The following is a 26429-nucleotide window of genomic DNA, read 5'->3' as shown; positions in this document are numbered from 1 at the left end:
CTCACAGTGCTGACTGCCAGGGGCATCTCCTGGCGAGGAGGAGAGCACACCCAGCCCAGGGCCTCTGCCAAAGACACAAGGAGGGGACAGCTGCCTGAGGGCAGGGATGCCAGGGAGCACTCCCAGGAACTCCTCCCACCAGGGGCAGAAGCGGGCATGGCTACTCCCCTTCTGCCTGTAGAAACCAGACTCCATCAGTGGAAGGGAGACCTAGCTAATACATCTGGGCCAGGATTACTGGGAACCCCCTTCCCCTCTCCACACAAGCCACTCGCCCCTCTTTCCCCATCACAGGTCTTCAGGGGTGAAGCGGCTTTTTGGACCTCCCCAGCTGGTAGCATCTCTCTGGCCATTCTGAGGCTACAGGCCACTTGAACTCTGATCTAAAAGGAACACACCTCCTGACTCATGACCACAGAGGGACAAACATTCACTCAACCCACCTTGGACAGGCAAAGGACTCCTCCTTCACATTAGTGACCCTGTTTCAACAAAAACCCATACAGGAGTTTCAGTAACCAGACAACACAGTCCCCTTCCATGGCAGCGTCTCTGCACTCAGCTCCTGACAGTCTGGTGAGCTCAGGAAGGGACTCGGGGCCTAGGAACAAGCATTTCACACCTCACGTGTGGGCCTGGCCGTGTCCAGAGGTGAAGCTGTAATTCAGCAGTTGTGGCAAAGGTGGCTGGGAACCCCAAGCCACCGCCTGCGCCCACTGGGCCAGACCTCCCCAGAGCTTCCCCTGCCCCCTACGAGGAGTCCCCTCTGACGTGTCTGAACCCTCCTCCTCTGGCCTGCAGGAGGGAGGCTGCCTTCTATGTGGGGTGTGGGAGGCGTTCACAGCATCCTTACCGCACCGGAGCTGGCATGGCTGAGCTTGTCAAAGCGGAATTTCAGGTTCGATCTCGGGGAGTTTCTGCTTTTGGCATCTAAGAAAAAGAATGCCCATGAAAGGGGGGTGGAGCTGTACAGGCCACTGGGGCTGCACGTGGGGACTGGCCAGGGAGCCCGGGGGAAGGGGGCCTCCTGCCCCCCACCAGAACCAGCACGCAGGCTGACCTGTACGAGTCCATAAGAGCCAACTCCTGGATTACAGAAATGTGGGGGGCAGGTCGTTCAACACAGGCCATTTTGTAAAGCTGAATTACATAAGCTTAGAATTCAATAAATTATATTCAACAGATGTCATAAATACTTGAAATTCATCACTTCCTAGTTATTTTTCTGTTTTATGATTATCTATGCTCTTATGCCTATTGTATATACATGGTAGGAACACCCTAAAGATGGTGGCTACAGTGTATCTTCTTCCCAATTCCACGTTCAAGGATGTCACATCAGTAGCTTGAGATCAGCCACGATAGGTATATTTACACCACAGAAATTGGCACATGCTACAAATCATGGCTTGATTTATTGTTTTGTTATCTAGACTTAAGGAACTAATAGAAAAAAAGTAATCTACATTAAACTTCAAAACGTGTGTCTGCAGGCATGGCATTGTGAACAGCACAAAAGAAAATTGAGTCAATATCCTTCCAGGGTTTCAAAACTGTTCTAGGATACAGCAAAGAAATAACTTGTGTCACACTGATCAGTGAAGTTCTCTTCATATGAAATACTCATGGCTGGGTGCAGTGGTTCATGCCTATAATCCCAGCACTTTGGGAGGCCAAGGTGAGTGGATCACCTGAGGTCAGGAGTTCAAGACCAGCCTGGCCCACATGGTGAAAGCCCGTCTCTACTAAAAATACAAAAATTAACCAGGCGTGGTAGCGCTTGCCTGTAATCCTAGTTACTTGGGAGGTTGAGGCAGGAGAATTGCTTGAACCTGGGAGGCGGAGGTTGCAGTGAGCCGAGATTGTGCCACTGTAATCCAGCCTGGGTGACACAGTGAGACTCCATCTCAAAAAAAAGAAAAAAATACACACACACACACACACACACACACACACACGTAAAATATATATAAAATACTCATTAACATGGTAATATCAGTCCACATTCATGTCAGAATTACACATATCTATCACCGGCAGCCGTAAGTTGGCTACAGATGGAAAGGTTAGGCAGATACCAGTAAAGCATTTTGTGAGAGTCCATTGGACATACGGGATTTACAATAGAGAACATCATCTATTTGCTGTTTGTACACTGTGTTTCATATCCATCATATCATAAGATTCAGTGAGTGAGTGTGTGAGGGGTGGCAGAGCCAGGTATAAACGCTCCACTAGGCCCCACTGGCAGGAGGGCCACTGGGTTTCTGGCTCTCCTCTGGCCAAGGGTATCAAAAGCTCAGCACAGCCTTCCTGGAAGCTGCTGACTGGTACGTGGTGCTTCGAATTGAGGCGGTCCACCCAGGGCTGTGACACCTCTTTGTGTCACCTGTCAGTCCTCTTCTGGGCCCCAGGAAGCCCAGGAATGAAATGACCAATGATCAGATATCTGAGGTTAGGGAGGGTTACATGTCAGGCCCTCCCAGGCCACCTCTCTCCCCAGACTCAGCCCAATAGGAGAAAACAGGTTCCCGGATCTCCCCAAGCCCACCCTCATCCTGAGGGAATCAAGCACATCTTTAATGGGGCTGGGGGTTAAATACTGTGTGAGAAAAGGTGTGTAAGAAGCAGCGTCACAGTGGGAAGCGGGAAGCACTGGCCCAGAGTCCCCAGACCCGTCCAAGGTCCCTTCTGCCCGGGGTGACCTTCAGCAACTTGCAGAGACTCTATCATTCCTTCACTCAAAACCTTCCTTACTTGGATATTTAACACCAAGTGGGAGCCAGGCTTGGTTACAGATTCTTTCATTCATTCCAGTATTTAAGTTTTCTTTTTTTTTTTTTTGAGATGAAGTCTCGCTCTGTCACCCAGGCTTGAGTGCAGTGGCTTGATCTTGGCTCACTGCAACCTCTGTCTCCCAGATTCAAGCAATTCTCCTGCTTCAGCCTCCCAAGTAGCTGGGACTGCAGGCGCCTGCCACCACGCCCAACTAATTTTTTGAATTTTTAGTAGAAATGAGGTTTCACTATCTTGGCCAGGCTGGTCTTGAACTCCTGACCTTGTGATCCACCTGCCTCGGCTTCCCAAAGTGCTAAGATTACAGGTGTGAGCCACCGTGCCTGGCCTTAATTTAAAAAAAAAAAAAAAAATCCAGGGAATTTGTATTACTGCCCCCCTTTACAGAGTAGGAAGCTGAGGCTCAGAGAGGTGGACCTGTCAATCCCACAACTGGGATTTGAACCCAGCTCTGCAGCTGCCCGACTGCAGGGGGATGAATGAGAGGAGGCATGTGACCTCCTCCACTCACTGAGAAACACATGGGCAGAGGGCCACCGGCTGTGGAATCACCATCTTCCCTTTACCTCTGACACTGCAGGTTCTCTGCAACACCCCTTCGCCATGCGGACCCCAGGAACATTTTGGCTTCAGCCACCCAGATGGCCCATTGGCCCTTCCTGTGTCTCTATCATTGAGACTAGAGTTTCTCAACCAAATGACACTTGGGGTCAGAGAATTCTTTGGCTAATGTGGTTGCGGGCTGACCTGTACATTGCTCAGCTGCTTCTCTGACCTCTGCCCACTAGATGCCAGTAGCACCCTTCCTAAATCGTGAAAATAAAAAAAGTACCTAGACATTGCCAGACCTCCACGGGAGAGCAGGACTGCCCCGGCTCAGAGCCGCTGAGTACACTACTGTCTCATTCCCACTCCTTAACGAACGCCGAGGTTACCAGTCCCGTGCCTCTTACAAGCATGAGCACCTTTAATCATACAACCAGCCCTCGGAGGCAGACACTACTATTCCCCTCCCTTCATTTTCTGCTTGGAGAAACTGAGGCACAGAACGGCTCGGTGACTTGCCCAGTATCATGTCTAGTGACCAGCAGACCCAAGATGTGGACCCAGGCTCAGAACCCTGTGCTCACTCCATGCTCAGCCACCTTCACGAGAACAGGAACCCACAGCACCCACCCAGCAGTGCCCCCCACGCAGCCCCCAGATGCTGGCCCCCCACTCTCTCCCCAGAGCTGGCTCCCCTACTCTGCCCAGCTACAGGGATTACAGAACCCCAAATCCAGACTCCTGCTCTCTCTGAAGCCCCGCTACTGAGCCCCTACATTTTACCTCCTTGGTACCTCCCGAACCCAGGCGCTCCCCAGTTCCCCTCCTGTCCCCTCTCCTCCGTCCTCTCTGTTCCTGCCCCCCATTAACCCATTCTCCACCCAGCAGCTGCAGCAACCAAACTGGTCTTTCTCAACTCCGGACGGTGCTTCCCTACTTAAGAATCTTCAAATACTGAAGAGTCTCCAACAGCAGCTGCCAGCCAGAGAACAAATCCTCACCAGGGTCTCAGGGATGTCCCTGGCCTGCCAACGCTCCAGCCTGTCTCCTGCCTGGCTCTGTGGACTCTAGCTTCTGTGAACCACGTGCAGGTCCAGAACACCTGCTCTCTCCTCGCCTCTGGGCCGTTCCACCTGCTGTTCCCTCCCCCTGCAGCCCTTCCCCTTCTCGTATTATCAAGACCCCCACCAGGACAGAGGGGCCCTGGAGCGCTGGCAGGCGGGGAGGGCAGCCAGTGGACAGGGCTCAACTTCCTTGTCACCAATCCCAACTCCTCCACTATGGGATCTCATCAGGGTCACTACCTGTGGGGGTCTGTCCTGCAGACCCTGACCCAGTGATGGATGAATCAAGTGCACTGACACACAGATATTATCCTCTGCCAGTTTGGCTGAGGGTCCCTGTGGCTTACAGACGCCTTACAGAGTGCTGTAAACAGTTGCAACCACGGGCCCTCACTAGCTAGAGAGACTTGCATTTATTTAGTAAAGTTTAATTGAGAAAGGCTTGGGTCAACACCACTAGAGTGAAGGTTAAAGCACAGATTCTGACGCCCAAAGCAAACATCATTAGTGGACATCTTGGTCAACCTCCCCAAGAGAGCCATCTGGTTCAAAGGTTAGTTTTAAGACCACATGAGTAAACAAGTTAGTTAGGTAAACTCCCCCACATCCTGTGGCTATTTGCTTTACTTATTAACTCAAAGCAAGGGGGATTTAGGCTGCCTTCAGCTGAAACTTCTATTGAAACTATGAAAAAACCTTTAGGCCTTCCAAAAGGGTTTGAGACTCTATTCTGTAACTTTCTCTACTATTTTTCCCTTAGTATTTTTGCCACCACCCTGAGTGAATTCTCACAGGGTCTCCTGTAAGGCTTTCACCTCTCTGTGCCTCAGTTTCACACTCTCCATGTAGGGAGGTTAGGAACTTAGGCTGTGAAGGCTGATGAACCGATGGAGAGAGCTCACAGAGTGGGGGCCTCGCAGCGGGGAGGAGGTCTGAAGCCCAGACAGTTTGGTGTGGCTGTGGCCAACCGTGGACAGGGCACGGCCTGCCCTCCTGGTGATGTCACACACACCACCGATGCCACTGACCTGTGGGACTCCGGCTCATGATGATCGGGGTGGCGGCTGCCCCCAGGCTGGGGCTCTCGCTGCTCGGGGACGGGCTGTAGACAAACACCTCCTGCTTGAAGGGTGACGTTGTGGATGGCTGGCTGCTCTGAGGAGAGAGGCCGGGTGAGCGAGGTCAGCCCACCCTCGGTAGCCACATTACACAGGCCTGAGATAGCACCCACAAGCCCAGGACGGCCACTGCCTCCCACTCCCCACCTGCTCTTTTCTTTCCTGCTGACTTCAACCCTGGTTCTAAGCTTTCCTGCTCCAAGAAAGACCTTTGACCCAGCCTCCTGGGCCAGCACTAGCCACTCAGCACTCCAACCAGGAGCCCCAAGGCAGGGGCACCGTCAGGTCTGGCTCCTGCCGTCTGCTGCTGCTGCCATGTCACTCCGAGGGGGACCCCCTCACCCACGGCACCCAGGGGGTGGTGATGGCTGACGAGCCCACCTCTCGTCTCCATTCTTCCCCTTTCCTCTACAAAGACTGGAGTGGGCTCGATCCACAGTGCTGTTCTAATGCAAGGAGGGTGGCTGGCCAGTGCCCAGAGTGCCTGCCCAAGGGTAGATGGGCACACTTACCCCACTGTCGCCCTCCTCCATGGCTTCGCCCTCCCCGGTGGTGCTGCTGACACTGCTCGTGCTGGAGGAGGAGCGGGAGATGGCGCGGCCATTCTCCTTCAACTTCATAAAGGGCCTGCAGGAAACAGGAAGCAAAGCCGGCCCTGGTGGCACGCGAGAGCCCTCCACCCCCGGCTCCTCCCGGGATCAGACAGGGCAGCCACCGTGGAGATCTGCACCTGTCCTCTGGCGGCTGCCCACGCCCCCACCCATCAACCATCAGCCTTTGTGTTCTGGAGAGTTCCAGAGGCAGGAGATGGTCACTCTCAGCCAGCCAAGAGGCAGAGAGTGTGTTCCAGGGCTCCGTGGCCAAAGCCAGCCTTTCCCTCACCCTCACTCTCTTACTTCTCCCTGTTGGGGCAGATTTCCGGTGAGCTGGGATTAGACGAAGTCTCAGACTTTATCTCCTGAGAGGAGTGTCCGCCATCCGGGGTCTTGGGTGTGCTGGATACGCTGTCACTGAGGGAACAGAAATGAGGACTGAGGCCATGGAGGCAGCCTCCACCCGCACCCCATCCCTGGCCCCAGGCAGAGCCTCTGCCAGCCGGCGACCAGCATTGTAGGGGGCTGTGGGGTCAAACACCCCAACCAAGCATCACTGCCAAGATGTCCTTTCCCACCTGAGCCCCCCAGAGACGGCAGCACACGGCAGGATTTCCTGATCCCTGCTTCAGGGGCTACTCTAGGTTCATGGTCAAGACCAGAGCTGCCAAGCTGGGGTCCTAGCTTGGTGGCCTCTAGACCAGATCTCTCTCACCCATGCTGTGGCCTCACACCTGGCCGAGTTATGGGTCAAGAGAGGGCCCTGTGGGGAATGCAGCAGGGAATATGGCAGAGTCTGTGACATCCGCCCCCACCACAGGAACCACCCAAGACACAAGGACTCCCAGGAGGTCCCCGGAGGCCACCCTTCATACAGATGAGAATACGCTCCTGGACCCACATGAGAGGGCTGCCCTGGGAGCTGGGAAGCAAGGGTACTCTCAGCCAAGAGTTTCCTTCTCCTATAGTCTAACAAAGACTATGGACAATGCCCACAGTGCCCACTGTGTGGGACAGGATGGCCCTGTCCTCAATGCACTGGTTTTTGAGATGGAGCCTCGTTCTATCACCCAGGCTGGAATGCAGTGGCATGATCTGGGCTCACTGCAACCTCTGCCTCCCAGGTTCAAGCGATTCTCCTGCTTCAGCCTCCCGAGTAGCTAGAATTACACACATGTGCGACCACGCCTGGCTTTTGTATTTTTAGTTGAGACAGGGTTTCACCATGCTAGCCAGGCTGGTCTTGAACTCCTGACTTTGAGTGACCTGCCTACCTTGGCCTCCCAGAGTTCTGAGATTACAGGCATGAGCCACTGCACCTGCCATCAATGCACTTTTTAAACAATAGTGTTGTTGAAACAGAATCTACATACCACAGAACTCACCTATTTAAAGTATACAGTGCAATGGCTTTTAGTATATTCAGAGTTGTGCAACTATCACCACCATCTGATTTTAGAACACGTTTGGCCCCTTAAAGGAAACGCTGGAGCCATCTGTAATCACTTCCTATTCCTCTCCCCGCAACTCCCACCCGATCCCTAAGCCATCACTGGAGATTGGCCTCTTCCGGACAATCATGTAAACAGAACCATATAATATGGCATTTTTGTCTGGCTTCTTAAACTCAATGCTTTCAAGGTTCACCTGTGTGCCAATGTTGTAGCTTGTATCCGTGCTTTATTCCTTTTTATTCTAATAATAATCCATTTTATGGCTAGATTGCATTTTGTTTATTCATCCACCAGATGATGGACATTTGGATTCTTTCCAGTTGGGCTAGGATGAGTAATGCTGCCATGAACATCTATGTACTAGCTGTACTGGTAGACTCGGTTTTTCATGGCCCACTGTTCTCACTCTCTTGGGTATATACATTGGAGTGGATTTGCTTGGTCATATGGTAACTCTATGTTTAACCTTCTAAGGAACTGCCAGACTGTTTTCCAAAGTAGCTGCACTATGTTACACTTCCACCAGCAATGAGCAAGGGTTCCCATTTCTCCATATCCTCTCTGACATCTGTTATTATTTGTCTTTTTGACTAAAGCCATGCTAGAGGTGTGAAGTTTCTCAATGCACTTTTGATGAGGTTGCTAATAACCTCCTGTCAACCTGTGTAGGGTTTGGGTTGCTGTGCCGGACGCCTCTGCACGTCTGACACAGATGTCCTCCCTTCCTGGAATTTCTCCTCCTCTGGCTTCAGAGATTCCATCTCCTCCTCCTCTCCTCTCATCTCTCCTTCCCAGTCAGCTTCCCTTCTCCACCTGCCCTTAAACGTGGTACTCTACTCAGCCTCTTGGGTGGTCACATTAATTACGCCATTGTTAACCAGTACCTCTACCCTATTGATTCCCAACTCTCCTTCTCTAGTCAAGGCCTCTCATACAATGTGGAATACTATGCAGCCACAAAAAAGAATGAGTTCATGTCCTTTGCAAGGACATGGATGAAACTGGAAACCATCATCCTCAGCAGACTAACACAGGAACAGAAAACCAAACACCGCATGGTCTCACTCATAAGTGGGAGTTGAACAATGAGAACACGTGGACACAGGGACGGTAACATCACACACCAGGGCCTGTCGGGGGTTGGGGACAAGGGGAGGGAGAGCATTAGGAGAAATACCTAATGCATGCGGGGCTTAAAACCTAGATGACGGGTTGCTGGGTGCGGCAAATCACCATGGCACATGTATTTCTATGTAACAAACCTGCACATTCTGCACATAACTTAAAGTACATAAAAATAAATAAAATAAAATAAAATAAAAACCTGCAACTCTGACCACTCCCTGGACATCTCTACTGATGGTTCACAAAAACTCCCATGCACAGGTTCCAAACGGAGCTTTTCATCCTTCTCCATAACCCTGCCTCTTGTCCTGCAAGCCCTACTTCAGAACATGGTGCCACTGCCCAGGGCTATAGGCAGACAACTTGGCAATTTGGAAGTCAACCAAATTCCCTTTCCCTTACTAGACTGTGCCTCCCTTTCCCTTACTAGACTGTGAGCTTCTGGAGGACAGGCTTGCATGTTTTTGCAGCACTTGTCTGAGCACTCAGCACTGTACCCAACACATGGCACTCAAGAAATGCTGCTTGCTGAAATAAAGAACAAATGGGCTCACCAACTAAAGAATCAGAAAGACATCAAAACCATACAAGGACACAACAAAGAGAGTGTTACAAGCCAATATTCCTGATAAACACAGATGCAAAAATCCTCAGCAAAATATTATCAAACTGAATTCAACAATGCATCAAAAAGATCATTCACCATGATCAAGTGGGATTTGTTCCAGGAATGCAAGGATGGTTCAACATCCACAAATCAACAAATGTGATACATCACATTAATAATACAGAACAAAATCCACATGATCATTTCATTTTCAACAAAGGTGCTGAGAATATACATTGGGAAAGGGCAGTCTCTTCAGTAAGTGGTGCTGGTAAAACTAGATAACCATATGCAAAAGATTAAAACCAGACCCTTCTCTCTCACCATACATAAAAATCAAATCAAAATGGATTAAATCTAAGGCATGAAACAAAGAATCTCCTAGAAGAAAACACTGGGGAAATGCTTCAGGATGTTGGTCTGCCTGGGCAAAAGCTTTTTAGATAAGACCTCAAAAGCACAGACAATAAAATCAAAAATAGACAAATGGGATTACAAGTTGAAAAGCTTCTGCACAGCAAAGGAAACAATCAACCAAGAGCCAATCTGCAGAATGGGAGGAAATATTTGCAAACTATCCATCCAACAAGGATTAATAACCTGAATATATTATGAGGAACTCAAAAAAAATCAACAGCAAAAACACAAATAACACGATTTTTTAAAGGGCAAGAAACATGAATAGATATTTCTCAAAAGAAGACATACAGATAGCCAACAGGTATATCAAAAAACATTCAACATCACTAATTATCAAGGAAATGTAAATGTAAATTTTTTTTCATGGACAGCTGTTTTCAACTCTCTTGGGAAGACACCTAGGAGGGGAATTGTTGGTTACACAGTAACTGTACGTTTAACCTTCTAAGGAACTGTCAGACTGTTTTCCGAAGTAGTTGCACTATTTTACATTCCTACCAGCAATGAACAAGGGTTCCCACTTCTCCACATCCTCTCTGATATCTGTTATTATTTGTCTTTAATAATTCAGAGTCTGTGACATCTGCCCCCACTGGAGGAACCAGAATGAGATATCATCTCACCCCAGTTAAAATGGCTTTTATCAAAAAGACAGGAAATCACGAATGCTGGTGAGGATGCAGAGAAAGGGAAATGCTCGCACAGTGTTGGAGGGAATGTAAATTAGCACAGCCTCTATGGAAGACAGTATGGAGGGTCCTCCAAACACTAAAAACGGAGCTACTGTATGATCTAGCAATCCCACTGCAGGGTAACTATATCCAAAAGAAAGGAAATCAGTATGTGGAAGAGATATTTACACTCCCATGTTTATTGCAGCTCTACTCACAATAGCCAAGGTACAGAATTACCCTCAGTGTCCATCAGCAGATAAGGGGATGTTGTGGACATACACAACAGATGTTGTTCATCCATGGAAAAAGAATGCAATCCTGTCATTTGCAGCAACATGGGTGGAAGTGGAGGTCATTATGTTAAGTGAAAGCCAGACACGTAAAGATAAATATCGTGGCCGAGCGTGGTGGCTCACACCTGTAATCCCAGCACTTTGGGAGGCTGAGGTGAGTGGATCACTTGATATCAGAAATTCAAGACCAGCTTAGCCAACATGGTGAAACCCTGTCTCTACTAAAAATACAAAAATTAGCCAGATATGGTGGTGCACGCCTTTAGTCCCAGCTACTCAAGGAGACTGAGACAGGAGAATTGCTTGAACTCAGAAGGCAGAGGTTGCAGTGAGCTGAGATCGCGCCACTGCACTGTAGCCTAGGCAACAGAGCAAGACTCTGTCTCAAAAAAAAAAAAAACAAAAAAAAACACAAATATCACATGTTCTCACCCATTTGTGGGAGCTGAAAAAGTGAATCTTGTGGAGATAGAGAGTTGGCTGGTGTTACCAGAGGCTGGGAAGGGGTGGGAGGGCAGGATGAAGAGAAGTTGGTTAATGGGTACAGAAATAGTCAGTTAGAAGAAATACAATCTAGTGTTCAATAGTATAATAGAGTGACCACAGTTGATAGTAATGTCTTTCATAGTTCAAAAGAGCTAGAAAAGAGCTGGAATGTTCCTGACACAAAAGATAAATGTTTGAGGTGATAGACAGTTCCATTACCTTGATTTGATCATTATGCATCTTATCAAAATATCACATGTACCTCTAAAAAATGTGCAAGTACTATGTATTCAGTTTTTTAAAAAATCAGAACAGGTCAAATGTAATATATGAGTTGCTTAAAAAGAAAAAAAGCACAGAACCTTTTAGAAGTCCAAAGGAAGGTGCCAGGAACTCTGCCTGGCAGAATCAGGGAAGGCTCCCACAAGACAGGCCATTCGAGTGAGCATTGAAAAAGGAGGCAAAGGAACGAGAACCCAGCAATGTCTCTAGCCTGGGTCAAAATGCTGCAAGAGTAACTCTGGAAAGCCCCATGTGCAGACTGGCCCCGTCAGCCTCTGGGTAAAGAGCTGAGTGAGTGACAGGGGACACGCAGGTGCCTGAAGTCAGGGCCATCTGGGCAAAGCTCCTCCCCCAAGGTTGGGCACTGAACACTGTACAGTGGAGAGCGCTGACAGACCCCATGATTCAGGCTGGAGTAGGGGTTTCCCAACAGTTACCATCGTGCCCGGCTGTCCCCCTGGCCTTCCGAGCCCGTGTGCAGGCGGGGGAAGAGCCCCGACCGCCGCTTGATGGGACTCCGTGACTGGTTCTTCGCCGTTGCCACCACCACTGGAGGCTGCCGATGAAATCGCCAAAATGAGTGCTCCTGGCCCGAACACCGATCTATCCCTTCATCCCCCTCCCTGGTCTACAAATGGCTCCTGCTCTGGAGGGGACCCCAGAAAATAGCAGGACAGCTAGGAAGGGTGAGATCTATATTCTGTAATTGGAACTGAGACCTCAAGACTCAGGCCAGTGACAGCCTCTTTCCCTGTGTGAAGCCAAACCTCATGGCCCCAGGTAATGATCCACCAAAGACCACAACTGGCAAGCACCGTGGCTCACACCTGTCATCCCAGCACTTTGGGAGGCCGAGGCGGGTGGATCACGAGGTCAGGAGTTTGAGACCAGCCTGGCTAACATGGCGAAACCCTGTCTCTACTAAAAATACAAAAATTAACTGGGTGTGGTAGCAGGTGCCTGTGATCCCAGCTACTCAGGAGGCTGAGGCAGGAGAATCAATTGAACCCAGGAGGCAGAGGTTGCAGTGAGCTGGTATCACACCACTGCACTCCAGCCTGGGCAAAAAAAAGACCTTGTCTGAAAAAAAAAAAAACCCACAACTTTGGAGGAACATGGGGTGGGGGAGCCCTAGACACTAAGAAGGTTAGAACAATTCAGGGGGATACAGACCAAGAGGCACAGAGCCAGGGAAACCCTGGAGGGATCTGGTTCACCCTCTCATTTTACCAGTGAGGAGGCTGAAGACCAAAGAGTGAGACTGCATCAAGGTCATCCAGCAAATCACTGGCAGGTGAGACCTCCTGACTCTCCATTCACAACAAACAGGGCCCAGCAGGTGTCACAAGGAGACTGAGAGCCGTGAGGCCGGGTCCACAGGCACTGGCAGGCGGCCGGGGGCAGCCAGATGGCTTCTGCTCTAGACAGTTTCTCCCGGCCTCACAGCGGAAAATGCGTGGTGGGAGCTTGAGGAAGGCAGACAGGAGCCAGGAACCAATCTTCAGAGGCCACCAAGCCTCCAACCCAGGCCCCAGCTCCTGCCATGTACACGCTATGCAACCGCAGGAGAGTGGTGAGATCTGGCCAGAGTCTCCCGAGCCTCCCGAGTCTCCTGATACACAGCATGGAGGCAGGGCCCTGCTCTGCTCACTCCACCCACCCTCAGGGGTAACAGCATAATAGCTAGGAAAATATTTACTCAATTAAATTAATTATGCAAGGCCATTTATAATACTCATAATTAGTACCATGGTGAGTAGGTTTTGCTACTTGGAAGAAAAAGAAGAAAGGAAAATCCCAGTCTATACAAATCCAAAGCCACTTTGCTTTAGTTAGTTTGTTTTTGAGACAGGGTCTCGCTCTGACACCCAGGCTGGAGTGCAGTGGCCCAATCACAGCTCACTAGAGCCTCGACCTCCCTAGGTAGAGGTGATCCTCCCACCTCAGCCTCCCAAGTCGCTAAGACTACAGGTGTGTGACACCGTGCTCAGCTAATTTTTGTGTTGTTTTGTAGACACAGGGTCTCACTTTGTTGCCCAGGCTGGTCTCGACTTTCTGGACTCAAGGGATCCGCTCTCCTTGGCCTCCAAAAGTACCAGGATTTCAGGTGTGAGCCACTGTGCCCGGCCCACTTTGCTTTATGAAAGACCCAACTACATGATCCCCTCCAACCCCCCAGCCCCTGCAAGTCCATCAGGCTCAAACTTACAGGCCTACAGGACCCTATTTCCTTGGGAACTGCGCACATGGTGATGAAGAGCATAGACTTTGGATCCAGCAGATTTGCACTGAAATACCAGCTCTTCGGCTGAGCTGAGTGGCCTCTAGCAAGTTACTTAACCCCACTGGGCCTCCTTTTCCCCAAATGGGAACAGAAGGACACATCAGCACCTGCCTAGGACAGCTGTTATGGGCAGCAGGTGAGATCCCATCCACGGGTCACTCAGCTCAGTGCCTGGTGCACAGTAAGCTGGGGCAGCTACTGCTGGCACCAGTAATAACAAAGCAAGGACACCCCCTCACAGTCACGGGTCCCAAGGCCCTGTGCAGCGAAACACACCTCAGGACCATTTTGCAGGGCTGGCCCTGAGGAGGAGTCTAGCTGCCAAGGAAACTCAGCACATAGGGCAGGAGGGCTTCTCAGGCCATCGCAGCCAACCCCAGGTGCTGTCTAGGATGGAGGCACCAAAGGACCATTTTCAGAAGTCAGGGCTCAGAGTCACCCCCAGCAGCCTCAGTTTCCCTCCATCATCCAGCTTGCCCTGATCAAGTCGCCTGCCCTCGCCTGGGTGGGGGCATCCTTCCTCCATAGGTCACGGGGGGCCTCCCTGGGACCCACCTGCTGCCCCAGGGCCACTCACCGAGAAGGTGGTCTTGGTGACCTCCATGCTGTTGTGGGAGATGCCGCCGCTGAGGCTGCCGGGGATGCCTCCACTATGCGACTTCTTCTGGCCTCCCACCATGGTCTCCATGGAGTGGCTGCGCACGCGGATGGCCCTCTACGGAGAGAACGAGGGCCTGGGAATCAGCATCTGGGTTCTCTGGATGACCCTGCCCTCTTCCTGGAGTCTGTAGACACAGCCGTCAGCATGTGTGTGTGTGCGTGTACATGCGTGTACATGCACACACACACACACACACACACACACGGTCACAGAAGCCCATACTCCAGCTACTCCAGCTTACAGAGGATGTTCCCACATTCTGCCCCATACTCTGGGCCTGGCTAGAGGCAAGGCACAGCCCTGGCTGGAGGAAATCTGAGGGGTCAGTGCCCCAGCTCCCCTGCAGGGTGGACAAAGGTTATCTTCATCTTACAGGTCAGGAAAATGAGGCTTGGAGCTCAACCAACCTGTACGACACTGGCCTAGCTCCCAGCCTCTCTAAGCTACAGTTTCCTCATCTGTCAAATGGAAATTCTGTGTTTCACGCAGGATCGTGGTGGGGATTCAACACACCCAGGTGCCTGACCACCAGTGGACTCTTTTCCAGAAAACTGAGCCTCCATCTATAATATGCACTGGATTATACCCCAAAGTGTGATTGGTGCAACTTGGAACATGCTGGCCGTTGGTGAAAGCGCGTGAGGGTCTCTTACTCATCTGTGCATTGAGCCAGGCACTGAGCCACCCCTCCCACTTGCAGGGGCGTCAGACACGCCTTCGTTACGGCCCACGGTTTGACACAGCCACCAGAAGAGGAGAGGCATCTCAGCCTGGCAGAAGTGCAGGGTCTTGGGGGGCCCGGAGCTACTCAGGCCACCCAGAGGTAAGGCCACATTGGCAAATGGTGAAGTCCCCAAGAGAGGGCCACCAGGGCCGTCAGGGCTTTGTCAAAGTGTGTGTGAGGGTGAGAAGAGCAGCTAAAAAACAAGATTATGGAGCCACAGAAGGGGTGGATCTGGGAAGTGACAACACCCTCAGACTGCTCTGGATGGGAAGGGGAGTGTTACAGTGGAGCGGAGCTCAGCGTGCCCTCAGGGAGGATTTCCTCACAAGAAAGTCCTAGGGGCTTCTGGTTGCCCCCTGGATGATGCTCTCTCTGGCTCCAAAGGCCCTCAAAGATGATGTGAGAGTTCTAGGGAGAGAAGGTTCTCTAAAGTAACCCCAAACCAGTCATTCAACCCACCACTCAATCTGACCGGGCGGCAATGAAACTTAGAAGCATGGAAGCTTTAGCGTTTCACCGCCAGGATTTGTATCTGGGCTCTCTACTCCAGCACCCACTGGCTGAGTATGCCCGGTTAGGTTACCGAGCTTCTCTGAGACTTAGCAGGGAAAGAGATGTGGGTGTCTATGCCAGGGGGTTGTTGTGAGAACACACACAAAGCTCTGAGGAGAGCGCCCAGAACATCGCAACTATCCAACACGTGTGGCTACTCTTACTGGTAATAACAAACACACAGGCACGGTGGCTCATGCCTGTAATCCCAGCACTTGAGAAGCCAAGGCGGGCAGATCACCTGAGGTCAGGAGATCGAGGCCATCCTGGCTAACATGGTGAAACCCCATATCTACTAAAATACAAAAAACTAGCCAGGCATGGTGGTGTGTGCCTGTAGTCCTGGCTACTCAGGAGTCTGAGGCAGGAGAATTACTTGAACCTAGGAGGCAGAGGTTGCAGTAAGTCAAGATCTTGCCACTGTACTCCAGCCTGGTGACAAAGCAAGATTTTGTCTCAAAAAAAAAAAAAAAAAAAAAAAAAAAAAAAAAAAACACTGTTGCAGGCTTCCCAAGTGCCTAGCACTGTGCCAGGAACCGGAGAGCCACAGCGGTAAGGTCAAGAAGTGCAGGACGCAGCCCCTGCCTCCAAGGAATTCCTATCATGGGGCAATGCTAGAAGACACTGAGCCGATGGTGCTCCCTCTGTGTTAATTAGGCGTCCAGGCTTCCCCAAGGGCAAAGACTCCCAGACACGAAGATTATCCATTGCTCACATACAAGTACCAACCCCTCTGCTCCCTGAGCTCCCCGCTGGCAGAGCCAGGGTCTGGCCGAACTTCTCCTCCAGCTCCTCTGTGGGACGCAGGATTCAGTCACGAGCAGCCCAAGGCAGTCAGTTAACCTAACCTCTTGCCAGTGGCACAGGAGGGAATATCTGTGGGTGGCTCTGGGGAAAGGCTTCCTCAATGATTCCCAAAAGAGATTTTACATGTCGGCAGTAAAACCAGGACAATGAGGGGCCGAGCCTGAGGACAAAGCTGACAAGCTAGGGAGAGCTGCCGACTGAGCCATGAGTCAGCTGGGCCTCCTTGTACACGAGCTCATGGATTTCCTTATCGTAGTGTGAGCTGGTCGAGTGGGGGGTGCTCTCAGAACTTGTACACGAGCTCATGGATTTCCTTATCATAGTGTGAGCTGGTCAGGTGGGGGGGTGCTCTCAGAACTTGTACACGAGCTCATGGATTTCCTTATCGTAATGCAAGCTTGTTGAGGGAAGGTACTCTCAGAACTCCAGCTTCAGAAAGCTGTGCAGAAGGATGAAGGCATGAGCCACGCTCCCTTCCCCTCTGTATTCACACCCATGCGCATACAAATCTTTTCTCTCACACACCCCATGTGTAACCACAGATGGTCTCATGTGGGAGAACAATTCCTTTCCTCTTTTGAAGCATCTTAAGAAGAGCTCGGTCTGCAGCAAAGTGGTCCCAAGAAAACACCAGGCTTGCTGCTCCTAACCCAAACAGCAGGTCTCCCCAGGGCCTCTTGAGCCAGGACTTCTCCAGGCTTGAGAAGGGCAGAGAACCCCATCCCGCCTGCTTTTCTCTCCTGACTAGGAACACAGACTCAGGAAGGCCATTTGTAAACCTGACAGCCCCTACATGAGTTTCTGACGTTGTGGTGCGGAGCCCACCAGCTTCATAGCCCTTATTTGATCGGGCCTCTCTTATATGAGCTGAAGACGCCCCTTGAGGGACATCATCTGTCACTCCCTCCCTAGACCCCAGAACAGAGTCTCCTAGCAATGGTTTCCTGCCGCATGGCTAAAGCAGTCAGCACATTCTCTTTACCTGTATCGCGAGCATCATAAAGCTATGTGCCCTTTGAACAACCGAGGGCAGGACAGGGGTGATGGCACACTGAGATGTCCTTGGAGGAGCAGTGAGCTTCCTTTCTTAAAATAAATAAATAAATAGCGACAGGGTCTCCCTGTGTTGGCCAGGCTGGTAAACTCCTGGGCTCCAGTCATGCTCCTGCCTTGGCCTCCCAAAGTGCTGGGACTGATTACAGGTGTGAGCCACCATGCCTGGCCGTGGCAAAGTTCCTTGAACAAGTTAAGTGCTTCATAAATCTCAGCATTTATGGAGCACCAATCACCCATCAGCCAGGCGTGGTGGCTCACACCTGTAATCCCAGCACTTTGGGAGGCCAAGGCAGGTGGATCACCTGAGGTCAGGAGTTTGAGACCAGCTGGCCAACATGGTAGAACTCCATCTCTACTAAAAAATACAAAAATTAGCTGGGCATGGTGGTATATGCCTGTAGTCCCAGCTACTCAGGAAGCTGAGGCAGGAGAATCGCTTGAACCCGGGAGGCGGAGGTTGTGGTGAGCCCAGATTGCACCACTGTACTCCAGCCTGGGCCGACAGAATGAGAATCTATCTTTTAAAAAAGAAAAAAGAAAAAAGAAACTCAGCATCTTTACATTCTCTTGGTGCCCTTGTGTGTTGCCACCACCATCATCAGTGACACTTCAAACTAATCACGGACCTTCTGACACACAGTCAGATGCCACACCATGACCCTGCAGTCAACGGCAGACCACACATACGACACAGGTCCTATTCAGATTCTAACACCACTTTTCTGTATTTAGAAGTCCAGATACACAAACACCTGTCTTTGTGTTACAAATGCCTACAATATTCACGCAGGAACCTGCGGCACAGGGCAGTAGCCTGGCGACCACCAGCTCTCTACCAGTGTGTGTAGCTGGCTGGACCATCCAGGTCTGCATACACCCTGCTGTTCACACGATGACCAAACGCCAAGGACGCACTTCTCAGAACGTATTCCCCTCGCTGGGCAACACGTGATTGTATTCCTCCCTGTCTCTTTCCCAGAAAGGAATCCATGCGGGATAGAATCACTCCTGTGTAACGGTATCTGGCCTAATGAGCTTCGCATACATGCTCTTTTGAATTTCTACAACTCTGAGATGCAGAGAGGACAGGCATTGGACAGAAAAGGTTTTGAAAGGCCACAAAGAAGTTAAGAGATGGACCCAGGATCCAAACACAGGACCCTGGGCTCCAGATCAAATGGTCCCTGTATACTAAAAAATCCTGATTGAAAACATAATTCAACTGGTGGATGACCTAAGGATGACTAGAAACCAAGAATTGTCAAGGCCCCCACCAAAAGAAAAAAATATCTCAGAGGTAGCCAGGCACGGTGGCTTACACCTATAATCCCAGCACTTTGGGAGACCAAGACGGGCGGATAACCTGAGGTCAGGAGTTCAAGATCAGCCTGGCCAACATGGAGAAACCCTGTCTCTACTAAAAATACAAAATTAGCTGGGCATGGTAGTGCATGCCTGTAATCCCAGCTACTTAGGAGGCTGAGGCAGGAGAATCACTTGAACCCAGGAGGCAGAGGTTGCAGTAAGCCGAGATCGTACCATTGCACTCCAGCCTGGGCGACGAGAGTGAGACTCTATCTCCCCCGCAAAAAAAAGAAACCAAGAATTTTCAGCCCCCACCAAAAAATAAAAATCTCAGAGGCTGGCGTCAGGGAGGACACTGGCTCCTCAAATAGCCCTGGTACAGCCACCGGAGTCGGCGAGGTAATGAGGAGATGACGGGCTGGATAAGTGTGAGGAGTCAGCATTCTGTCCCTCTAGGGTGGCAAATGCAGGACAGACGCCAACTCTGCTCCAGGAGACCATGGCTCCAAACCAGGAGTGGAGCGGGGCCAAGCGCAAGGCCTGGGCGCTCTCGTGGACTCCCAAAACCGGGGGCCATCCTGACATCGCAACTCCCTGTCAGGAGGAAAGGGAGGGGCAAAGATGCCAAAGGCCAAGGATTCTGCACAGGGCCCTGCTGGGCTCCACCTACCATCACTGGCACTGCGAGGGAGACCTGACTACAGACACCTCCCTGCAGGTACAGCGGGGCCAAAGATAGCCAGGGATCGCTGCAGCCTCTCCTGCCACTAGGGGTCAGGTCAGACCAATGCATCAACTATCACAGTCCCTCAAAGGCTGGGAGAAATGAACCCAGCAGCTCCCTGCTTGCCAAGGCCATGGCTCTGTCACAGCCAGCCCGGCAGCCTTCTCCTCCCTGGTCCTCTGCTCCCACTCTGCGCGAGGAGGTCAGCGGAGGACTGGGCGAGCTCAGCATTTCTCACAACGTGGCATGCCTGTGCTCTATGCCATGCCATGTTGGTACAGCAGGCACTGTCACTTTCTGCTGCATTACGGATCAATAAAAGCCGTAATTATCAACAGCTGGCAGCGACTAAGAATGGCATTTGAGAACAGTCTAGAGATCAACATCTTTCACAGGTGAACCATGTACAGCTCCTTTATCGTGAAAAACGTTCTCGCTGGACTCCTGAGAATGTGCTCACAGACCGCCCACCCCAGGGGTCCCCCAGACGGCACCTGCAGTGCCAACGTCAGGCCCTACCTGTTTATCCCACAGGAACCACTTTTCATTGGAGTGACCACTGCAAACATCTACTCTTTATAACTGGACTTTTTTCTGAGGTCTAAGTGAAAATGCAAACTTTAGAAGTGTTTGCAGAACTAGCAGATTGCTGACAATATCTCCAAGCCGCTCAATTTGAAAAGTAGGTCTAGATCTCCAAAAGCCAACTGCTCTGTGTCTCCTGGGAGAAAGACTTCTATTACAGCTGGGAGAACAAAAGCAAGCTGTGAGGAGCCGCTCTAAGGGGTGTGAGGTGCCCGGTGGCACAGCACAGGGCAACGGTGGCTCTGCTTCTTGGGAGAAACACCAAGGGTCAGCACTGAAGTGAGGGAAGAACAGCCCCACAAGAGGCAAGGATGGATGGCTGAGGTGGCTTTCAGCCCTAGGGAGTCCCAGTTACATTCCCATCGGCCTGCGAAACGAGAACTTTGACAGGGAGGAGGCCGGGCACGGTGGCTCAAGCCTGCAATCCCAACACTCTGGGAGGCCAAGGCAGGCAGATCCCTGAGGTTACGAGTTTGAGACCAGCCTGGCCAACATCATGAAACCCCATCTCTACGAAAAATACAAAAATTAGCTGGGCATGGTAGTGGGCACCTGTAGTCCCAGCTACTTGGGAGGCTGAGGCAGGAGAATCGCTTGAGCCCATGAGGCAGAGGTTGCAGTGAGCTGAGATCGCGTCACTGCACTCCAGCCTGGGCCTGGGCGACAAAAGCGAAACTCTATCTCAAAAAAACTTTTTAAGAAAAAGAATTTTGACAGGAGGAGATAAAAGCATCCAATTTTCTTTCTGGAATCATTTCAGGTATCACTTCTTTCAAGAAGGATCCCAGGAAGGTGTGGGTGAACTCCACAAGCAGTGTCCTGCTGATAAAACAGCACCACCCAAGGTGCCCAGGAAAAAATGTCAAAACTAAAGATGGTTTCCTGAGCTGGGCCGGACACACAGGCCTGGCCACAGGCAAGACCTAAGCATCATAATCCACCCCAGGCCCCAGGCCTCCATGCGGCTGAGCATGCCCCACCCCCAGCTCAGGCCTCCACACTTGGGAGATGTGAGGTAATGATGAAAGGGACAGGGAACAGGAGCTCGTGTTCCCCACCAGGGAGGGAAAAAAGCTGGCCACAAATGGCCAGGCGGGTAGCTCATGCCTGTAATCCCAGCACTTTGGGAGGCCCAGGTGGGCAGATCACATGAGGTCAGGCGTTCAAGACCAGCCTGGCCAACATGGTGAAATGCTGTCTCTATTAAAAATGCAAAAATTAGCCAGGCATGGTTGCAGGCGCCTATAACCCCAGCTACTCAGGAGGCTGAGGTAGGAGAATCGCTTGAACCTGGGAGGTGGAGGCTGCAGTAAGCTGAGATCATGCCACTACACTCCAGCCTGGGCAGCAGAATGAGACCCTATCACCAAAAAAAAAAAAAAAAAAAAAAAATCTGGTCACAACCATCGGGGCTCCGAGCTTACTCTGTGTGACTGTGACAGTCCCTCCTGTGCCCCACGGTGCTACCTCAGGTAGGAGTGAAAGCACAATGTAGAAGCAGGTCTGTCTTCAACCTACCAGTGCAGATTTAGGGTTGAAAAGGATTCCCTGGATCACTGGATCAAAGATGAGCCGTGATGAAGTCTTAAAGCATCTCCTCTCTTGTAAACCCCTCTAGGAACACGTCAGAACCCCTGGAGTCAAACACAGATCAAGTGTGACTCCTGCCAGAGGCGGGGACTGCACAGACCAGCCTCAGGACACACTCCTTAAACCTGCCACCGGTGTTTAGCTGCTGGACCGCCTTCTCCACCGGGCGCCATGGGCAGGCTGTCCACAGCCCGCGAGCCTCTCCAGGATACAGAAATACTTGAAACCTGAAAAACCAATTGTTAACCCCAAAATACTGAAATAAACCTGAAAAACTCGAAACAAGCACCTCATTAAATGTCTACAAAATACAACATAATGTTGGCTTGCCAACTGCCGCTCAACTCTGATAGTTCTACATCAGTTACGTTTCCCGGGGGATGCGGAACGTTTTGATCTGCAGGCCACGGAGTGCGGTGGACTCTGGAAGGGAGAGTCGGAGTCTGTGAAAGGCCTGACTGGCCCCTTCCTGCCTTCCCTAGACCCAAGCCGGTTTTCCCATTTACCGCATCTCACATTCACCGTCTCTCGCTGGGCTGTCCCACCGGGCCCCTGCGGTGCTCCCCTGTTCCTCTGCTTCCTCAGCCCTCCTCTGCCTTGATCTCCCAATTTCCCCTATTTCCCCCAGCTCCCTCTGCCCATCACCACCAAAACAGGTGCCCCAGGAATCTCCCACCAGCCTGGACAAGCAGTTCGGCTTCTTTTCCCACCCATGAGAGGAATCGGTAGCTGGCCCCAACTAGGGCCAGAGGAGCTGTGCCCTGCTCTCTGCGGGGACTGACTCAGGCCTGCCCAGGCCCAGGCTAGCATGGGTGGAGTCTTAATGGAGTCGGGAGGCGGAGGGGGTGGCATCACACAGCCACTGAAAGCACAGCCTCTGGAATCCGGCAGACCTGGATTCAACCCCACCTGCTCCGTGACGGGACAATTATTCTGTGTCTTTGAGGCTTGCTTTCCTCACGTGGAATACTATGCCTGTAATTATTAAAACTGAGTATGAATTATTAGGCAAAAGTCATTATACCCAAAATAACAGCCTTCCTCATGGCACGGAGGACAGCTGTGAGTCTTCAGGTGGGAGAATGTGTGTGAGGCTTTCACTTTACACAGCCATGATGGCAGCCCACCCTTCTGAGCCTGACTGCATTTCAGGCAATATGGACCTTCGCAGGCATCAGACCCTGAACTCACGCTGGCTCGATGACAGGGTCCCGCTTATTATCCTTATGTTGTTGACGAGAAAGATGAACCTTAAGAGCCTTTAAAGACAGCGGCCAGGACCCCACAGAGCTGGGATTTTAATCGAGGTGGGTGCAGCCCTCGCCTGCACGTGAGGCCCCCAATGGGAGCTTTCCAAATCACCCTCTAACAAGCCGTCCAGCAGAACGCCAATGGAAGACCCAGAAGGCCTGCATTGGAAAGGAGGCTCTCCCTCACGTCACTGTGAGGACGCGGCCAGTCCTGTGGCGTCTCTCGCCCTGCCCATGTGTGTTAGTGAAAATAACAAGACCTTTTCTGCCACCTGCACAGGCTATGGCCAGGCTTAAACCACATGCTGGATCTAAGTGCCATGTGGACCAGCAAGCGCTCAGCAAGCACGAGATGAAAAACCTTCTCTACCCCATGCCAGGCCGGGGGCTGGCCAAGTGCCACTTGAATACCTCCAGGGACAGGGAGCTCACTGCTTCCTCTAGCAGCTGGTTCTGGAGCTTTTCCCCTGGCAAAGCCCACAAGGACCTGCCTATAGTTCCATGCCCCTGCCCCGCCAGGTCTTCCAATGCTCAGCCAGCTAGCTGGGAAGAATCTGGGGCACCCACCAGCTCCAGAAGAGCCCTAAAGCCTGTGCTCCTCGCTCCTGCCGTTCTGCCCTGGGCTCCCTGACCCAGGAGGCGGCCCTGGCTCCTCTCTACCTGTCCCTGCCGATCAGACTCCTGGGCCTGGAGGAGATGACCCAGATGAAGGACGGATGGAGAAGGTGCTGAAGACGCTGTTGGCTGCTCCAGACTCACACACTTCCTGATGGTCCTGCCCTTTGCAAACACCTGGGATGCCCTACGTTTCCTGTCACCCCTCTAGCTGGCCCCTGGGCTCTGGGGTCGGCATCCCGTGGACCTTGGACCACTTCCTTTCTTTGCCCCCACACCCCCGCCACAGCCACTGTCAGTCACTCTCATGCCCATACCTTAAAAGACTCCAGGAATCCCCCGTGGCCTCCATTCTCAAACTTGTCCTCCTCTGGGCCCAGTCCCAGCATGGCCTGTGTGTGGGCGTGGAGCTCATCATGAAGGTTGTCCAGGAGGGCAGCCCTGGTCCGGTCCTAGAAGGAAGGAGGGTGGGGATGGGGAAGCGGGCTCTGAGAACCAACGTGTGCCCTCTCCTCATGAGCTCCAGACACCTGGCCTAGGGACTGGCATTCTGCCCAGCCCAGCCACGGCATGGACCTACAGCTGAGCTGAGCTTCATGCTCGCAAATGCTATGGCTGAGAAGAAGGCTACGAGCCCAGCCCCCTGCTCTACTCCCCGTGGCCTTCTCCCCAGGTCCTCCCACCACTGCCACAGCTCCACCTCGGTGGCAGAGGAGCAGAAGGAAGAGTGAGTCCCAGCTCGGCCTCTGCCCCAGCTCCACATCCACGCACCCAACTGCCCACCGCTCCTCTCCGTCTAGACGTTCGTCCAGACCACGCACGTGGACGCCAGGGGCTGCCATTCACACAGACGAGGACTGGCCCTTTCAGCAACCCAGCCTTCACAGGCACAACTCGGCCACCGTGTCATCAAAGAGGCCAGGCCGGAGGCCTAAGAGTCACCCTACAACCAATCCCACCTCCCCCAGCGCTTACAGCCAGGAGTCCGCCAAGTCTTCCCAATCCCGACCGGAACCATTTCCTCCCATACACCAGAAGCCTCTGTCATCTCTCCTGGATTCCTGGTAAATGGCTTCTAACTGGCCACCTTCCTGCACCTCTGGCCCTGTCACCACCGTCACTCTCAATGACAGACAATCCCTCTGGCATACACGTCAAACCCCTCACTCTCCTGCCTAAGCACTTTGCTAGCAGCCTACCTCCTCCAGCTCCAAGCCCTTCTGGATCTGATCCAACCAACATCCTCAGCTGTGTCTCCCACCATTCCAGCCCCCGTGGGTCCTTAGGCCATGGCAAACCCTCGGGAGCTCCCTCAGGAAGTCGGTCTCTGGTTTTTCTTGGCCTTTTCTCATGCTGTTTCCCATGCCAGGTCAGCCCTCCCTTCCCCAGTCTTTCCTCCAGGCAGAAGGTTCATCCAATATCAAGATTCAGCTGCTCATGGGCCCCCTCCTCCAAGAAGCCTTCCCTGAACACACCCTCAATCCCCGACAGGCAGAAGCAGTCACTATCTGAACTATGCTGACCTCCATCCCGGCCTAGCAGTGGCACAGTGTACTATAATTGTCTATTAGTAATGACCCCCTCCCACCATCCTGTGAGCTCTACAGGGACAGAAACTGTCTCACTCATCCCCATATTCTTGGGAACAGAATAGGGCCTTACATATGGTAGGAGCTTTAAAAATGACTGATTGGCCGGGTACGTTGGCTCACATCTATAATCCCAGCACTTTGGGAGGCTGAGGCAGGTGGATCACCTGAGATCAGGAATTCAAGACCAGCGGGCCAACATGGAGAAATCCCATCTCTACTAACAATACAAAAATAAGGCCAGGCATGATGGCTCATGCCTGTAATCCCAGCACTTCGGGAGGCCAAAGCAGTGGACTCCCTGAGCTCAGGAGTTCGTGACCAGCCTGGGCAACATGGTGAAATCCTACTAAAACATCTCTACTAAGAATACAAAAAATTAGCCAGGCATGGCAGCATGCACCTGTAGTCCCAGCTAGTCTAAAGGCTGAGGCAAGAGAATTGCCTGAACCCAGGAGGTGGAGGTTGCAGTGAGCCAAACCACTGCACTCTAGCCTGGGCAACAGAGCAAGACTCCATCTCAAAAAAAAAAACCTATAAAAATTAGCCAGGCATGATGGCACACACCTATAATCCCAGCTACTCAGGAGGCTGAGGCAAAGAATGGCTTGAACCCATGAGCTGAGATCACGCCACTGCACTCCAGCCTGGCAACAGAGCAAGACTCTGTCTCAAAAAGAGGATGGAGGATCCCTGGATGAGGCTAACAGGAGGCCCAGCGGGCAGGAGGAGACCTTCCGGAACCCACAGTCTCACCTCCAGCTTTGCAAACTTGTCCGACTTGCAGCAGGCATTCTCGGCATTAGTGAGCTTGGTGAGCAGAAACTCCCGGAACTCTGCGCCCTGGAACAGACAAGACGGCCCTCAGGTCTCCCACTCTCTGCTGCTGCAGATCTTCAGCCACAGGGACAGTAGGCAGAGCCGGGGGCGTGGGAAGAGCCCCAAAAGGTCCCTTCTGGCAGCCGGTCATTTCTAGCCCAGGACAAGCCCACTTGCTGATATGCCAACATGGAAACCCGCGTCCGTGGTCCTGGGAAGCCTCAGTGGCACCCCTGTGACTGGAGATCATTTCTGCCCAAGGCTCCTGTGACCAGGGCTTGACATAAAAACCCTTCTTTTAGCAGAAAGGCAACCTCAGTGTCAAATAACCCAACCATTGGTCCTATGCTGGGCCAGACTAGCAGCATGAAGAGGTGGGGAGAGACCCCAAGAAAGGAGGGTCCTCCCAA

At 51.9% G+C, this 26429-nt stretch overlaps 1 protein-coding gene across 16 annotated transcripts in view; it reads right to left on the bottom strand.

The window, feature by feature from the left end:
• RAP1GAP2 (RAP1 GTPase activating protein 2) overlaps positions 1–26429 on the bottom strand; it is a 271958-nt gene that overhangs the window by 4770 nt on the left and 240759 nt on the right. For 15 of the 16 annotated variants that reach the window (XM_010343661.3, XM_074388359.1, XM_039476611.2 and 12 more), the window contains 9 exons: positions 25957–26043; positions 23929–24063; positions 14320–14457; positions 11896–12014; positions 6421–6534; positions 6037–6151; positions 5435–5561; positions 854–930; positions 444–482 (listed from right to left, as the gene is read on the bottom strand). In XM_010343661.3, the coding sequence (XP_010341963.1) occupies positions 474–482; positions 854–930; positions 5435–5561; positions 6037–6151; positions 6421–6534; positions 11896–12014; positions 14320–14457; positions 23929–24063; positions 25957–26043 (921 nt within the window). In that variant the 3' untranslated portion in view covers positions 444–473. The remainder of the gene's footprint in view (positions 1–443; positions 483–853; positions 931–5434; positions 5562–6036; positions 6152–6420; positions 6535–11895; positions 12015–14319; positions 14458–23928; positions 24064–25956; positions 26044–26429) is intronic. The other variant, XR_012514584.1, reaches the window with a different exon arrangement.

This window comes from Saimiri boliviensis, chromosome 17 (genome assembly GCF_048565385.1).
Source record: "Saimiri boliviensis isolate mSaiBol1 chromosome 17, mSaiBol1.pri, whole genome shotgun sequence".
In the NCBI taxonomy this organism is placed as follows: domain Eukaryota; kingdom Metazoa; phylum Chordata; class Mammalia; order Primates; family Cebidae; genus Saimiri; species Saimiri boliviensis.
Note: the sequence above shows the minus strand (reverse complement) of the source record. Positions and strands in the feature narration are given on the sequence as shown.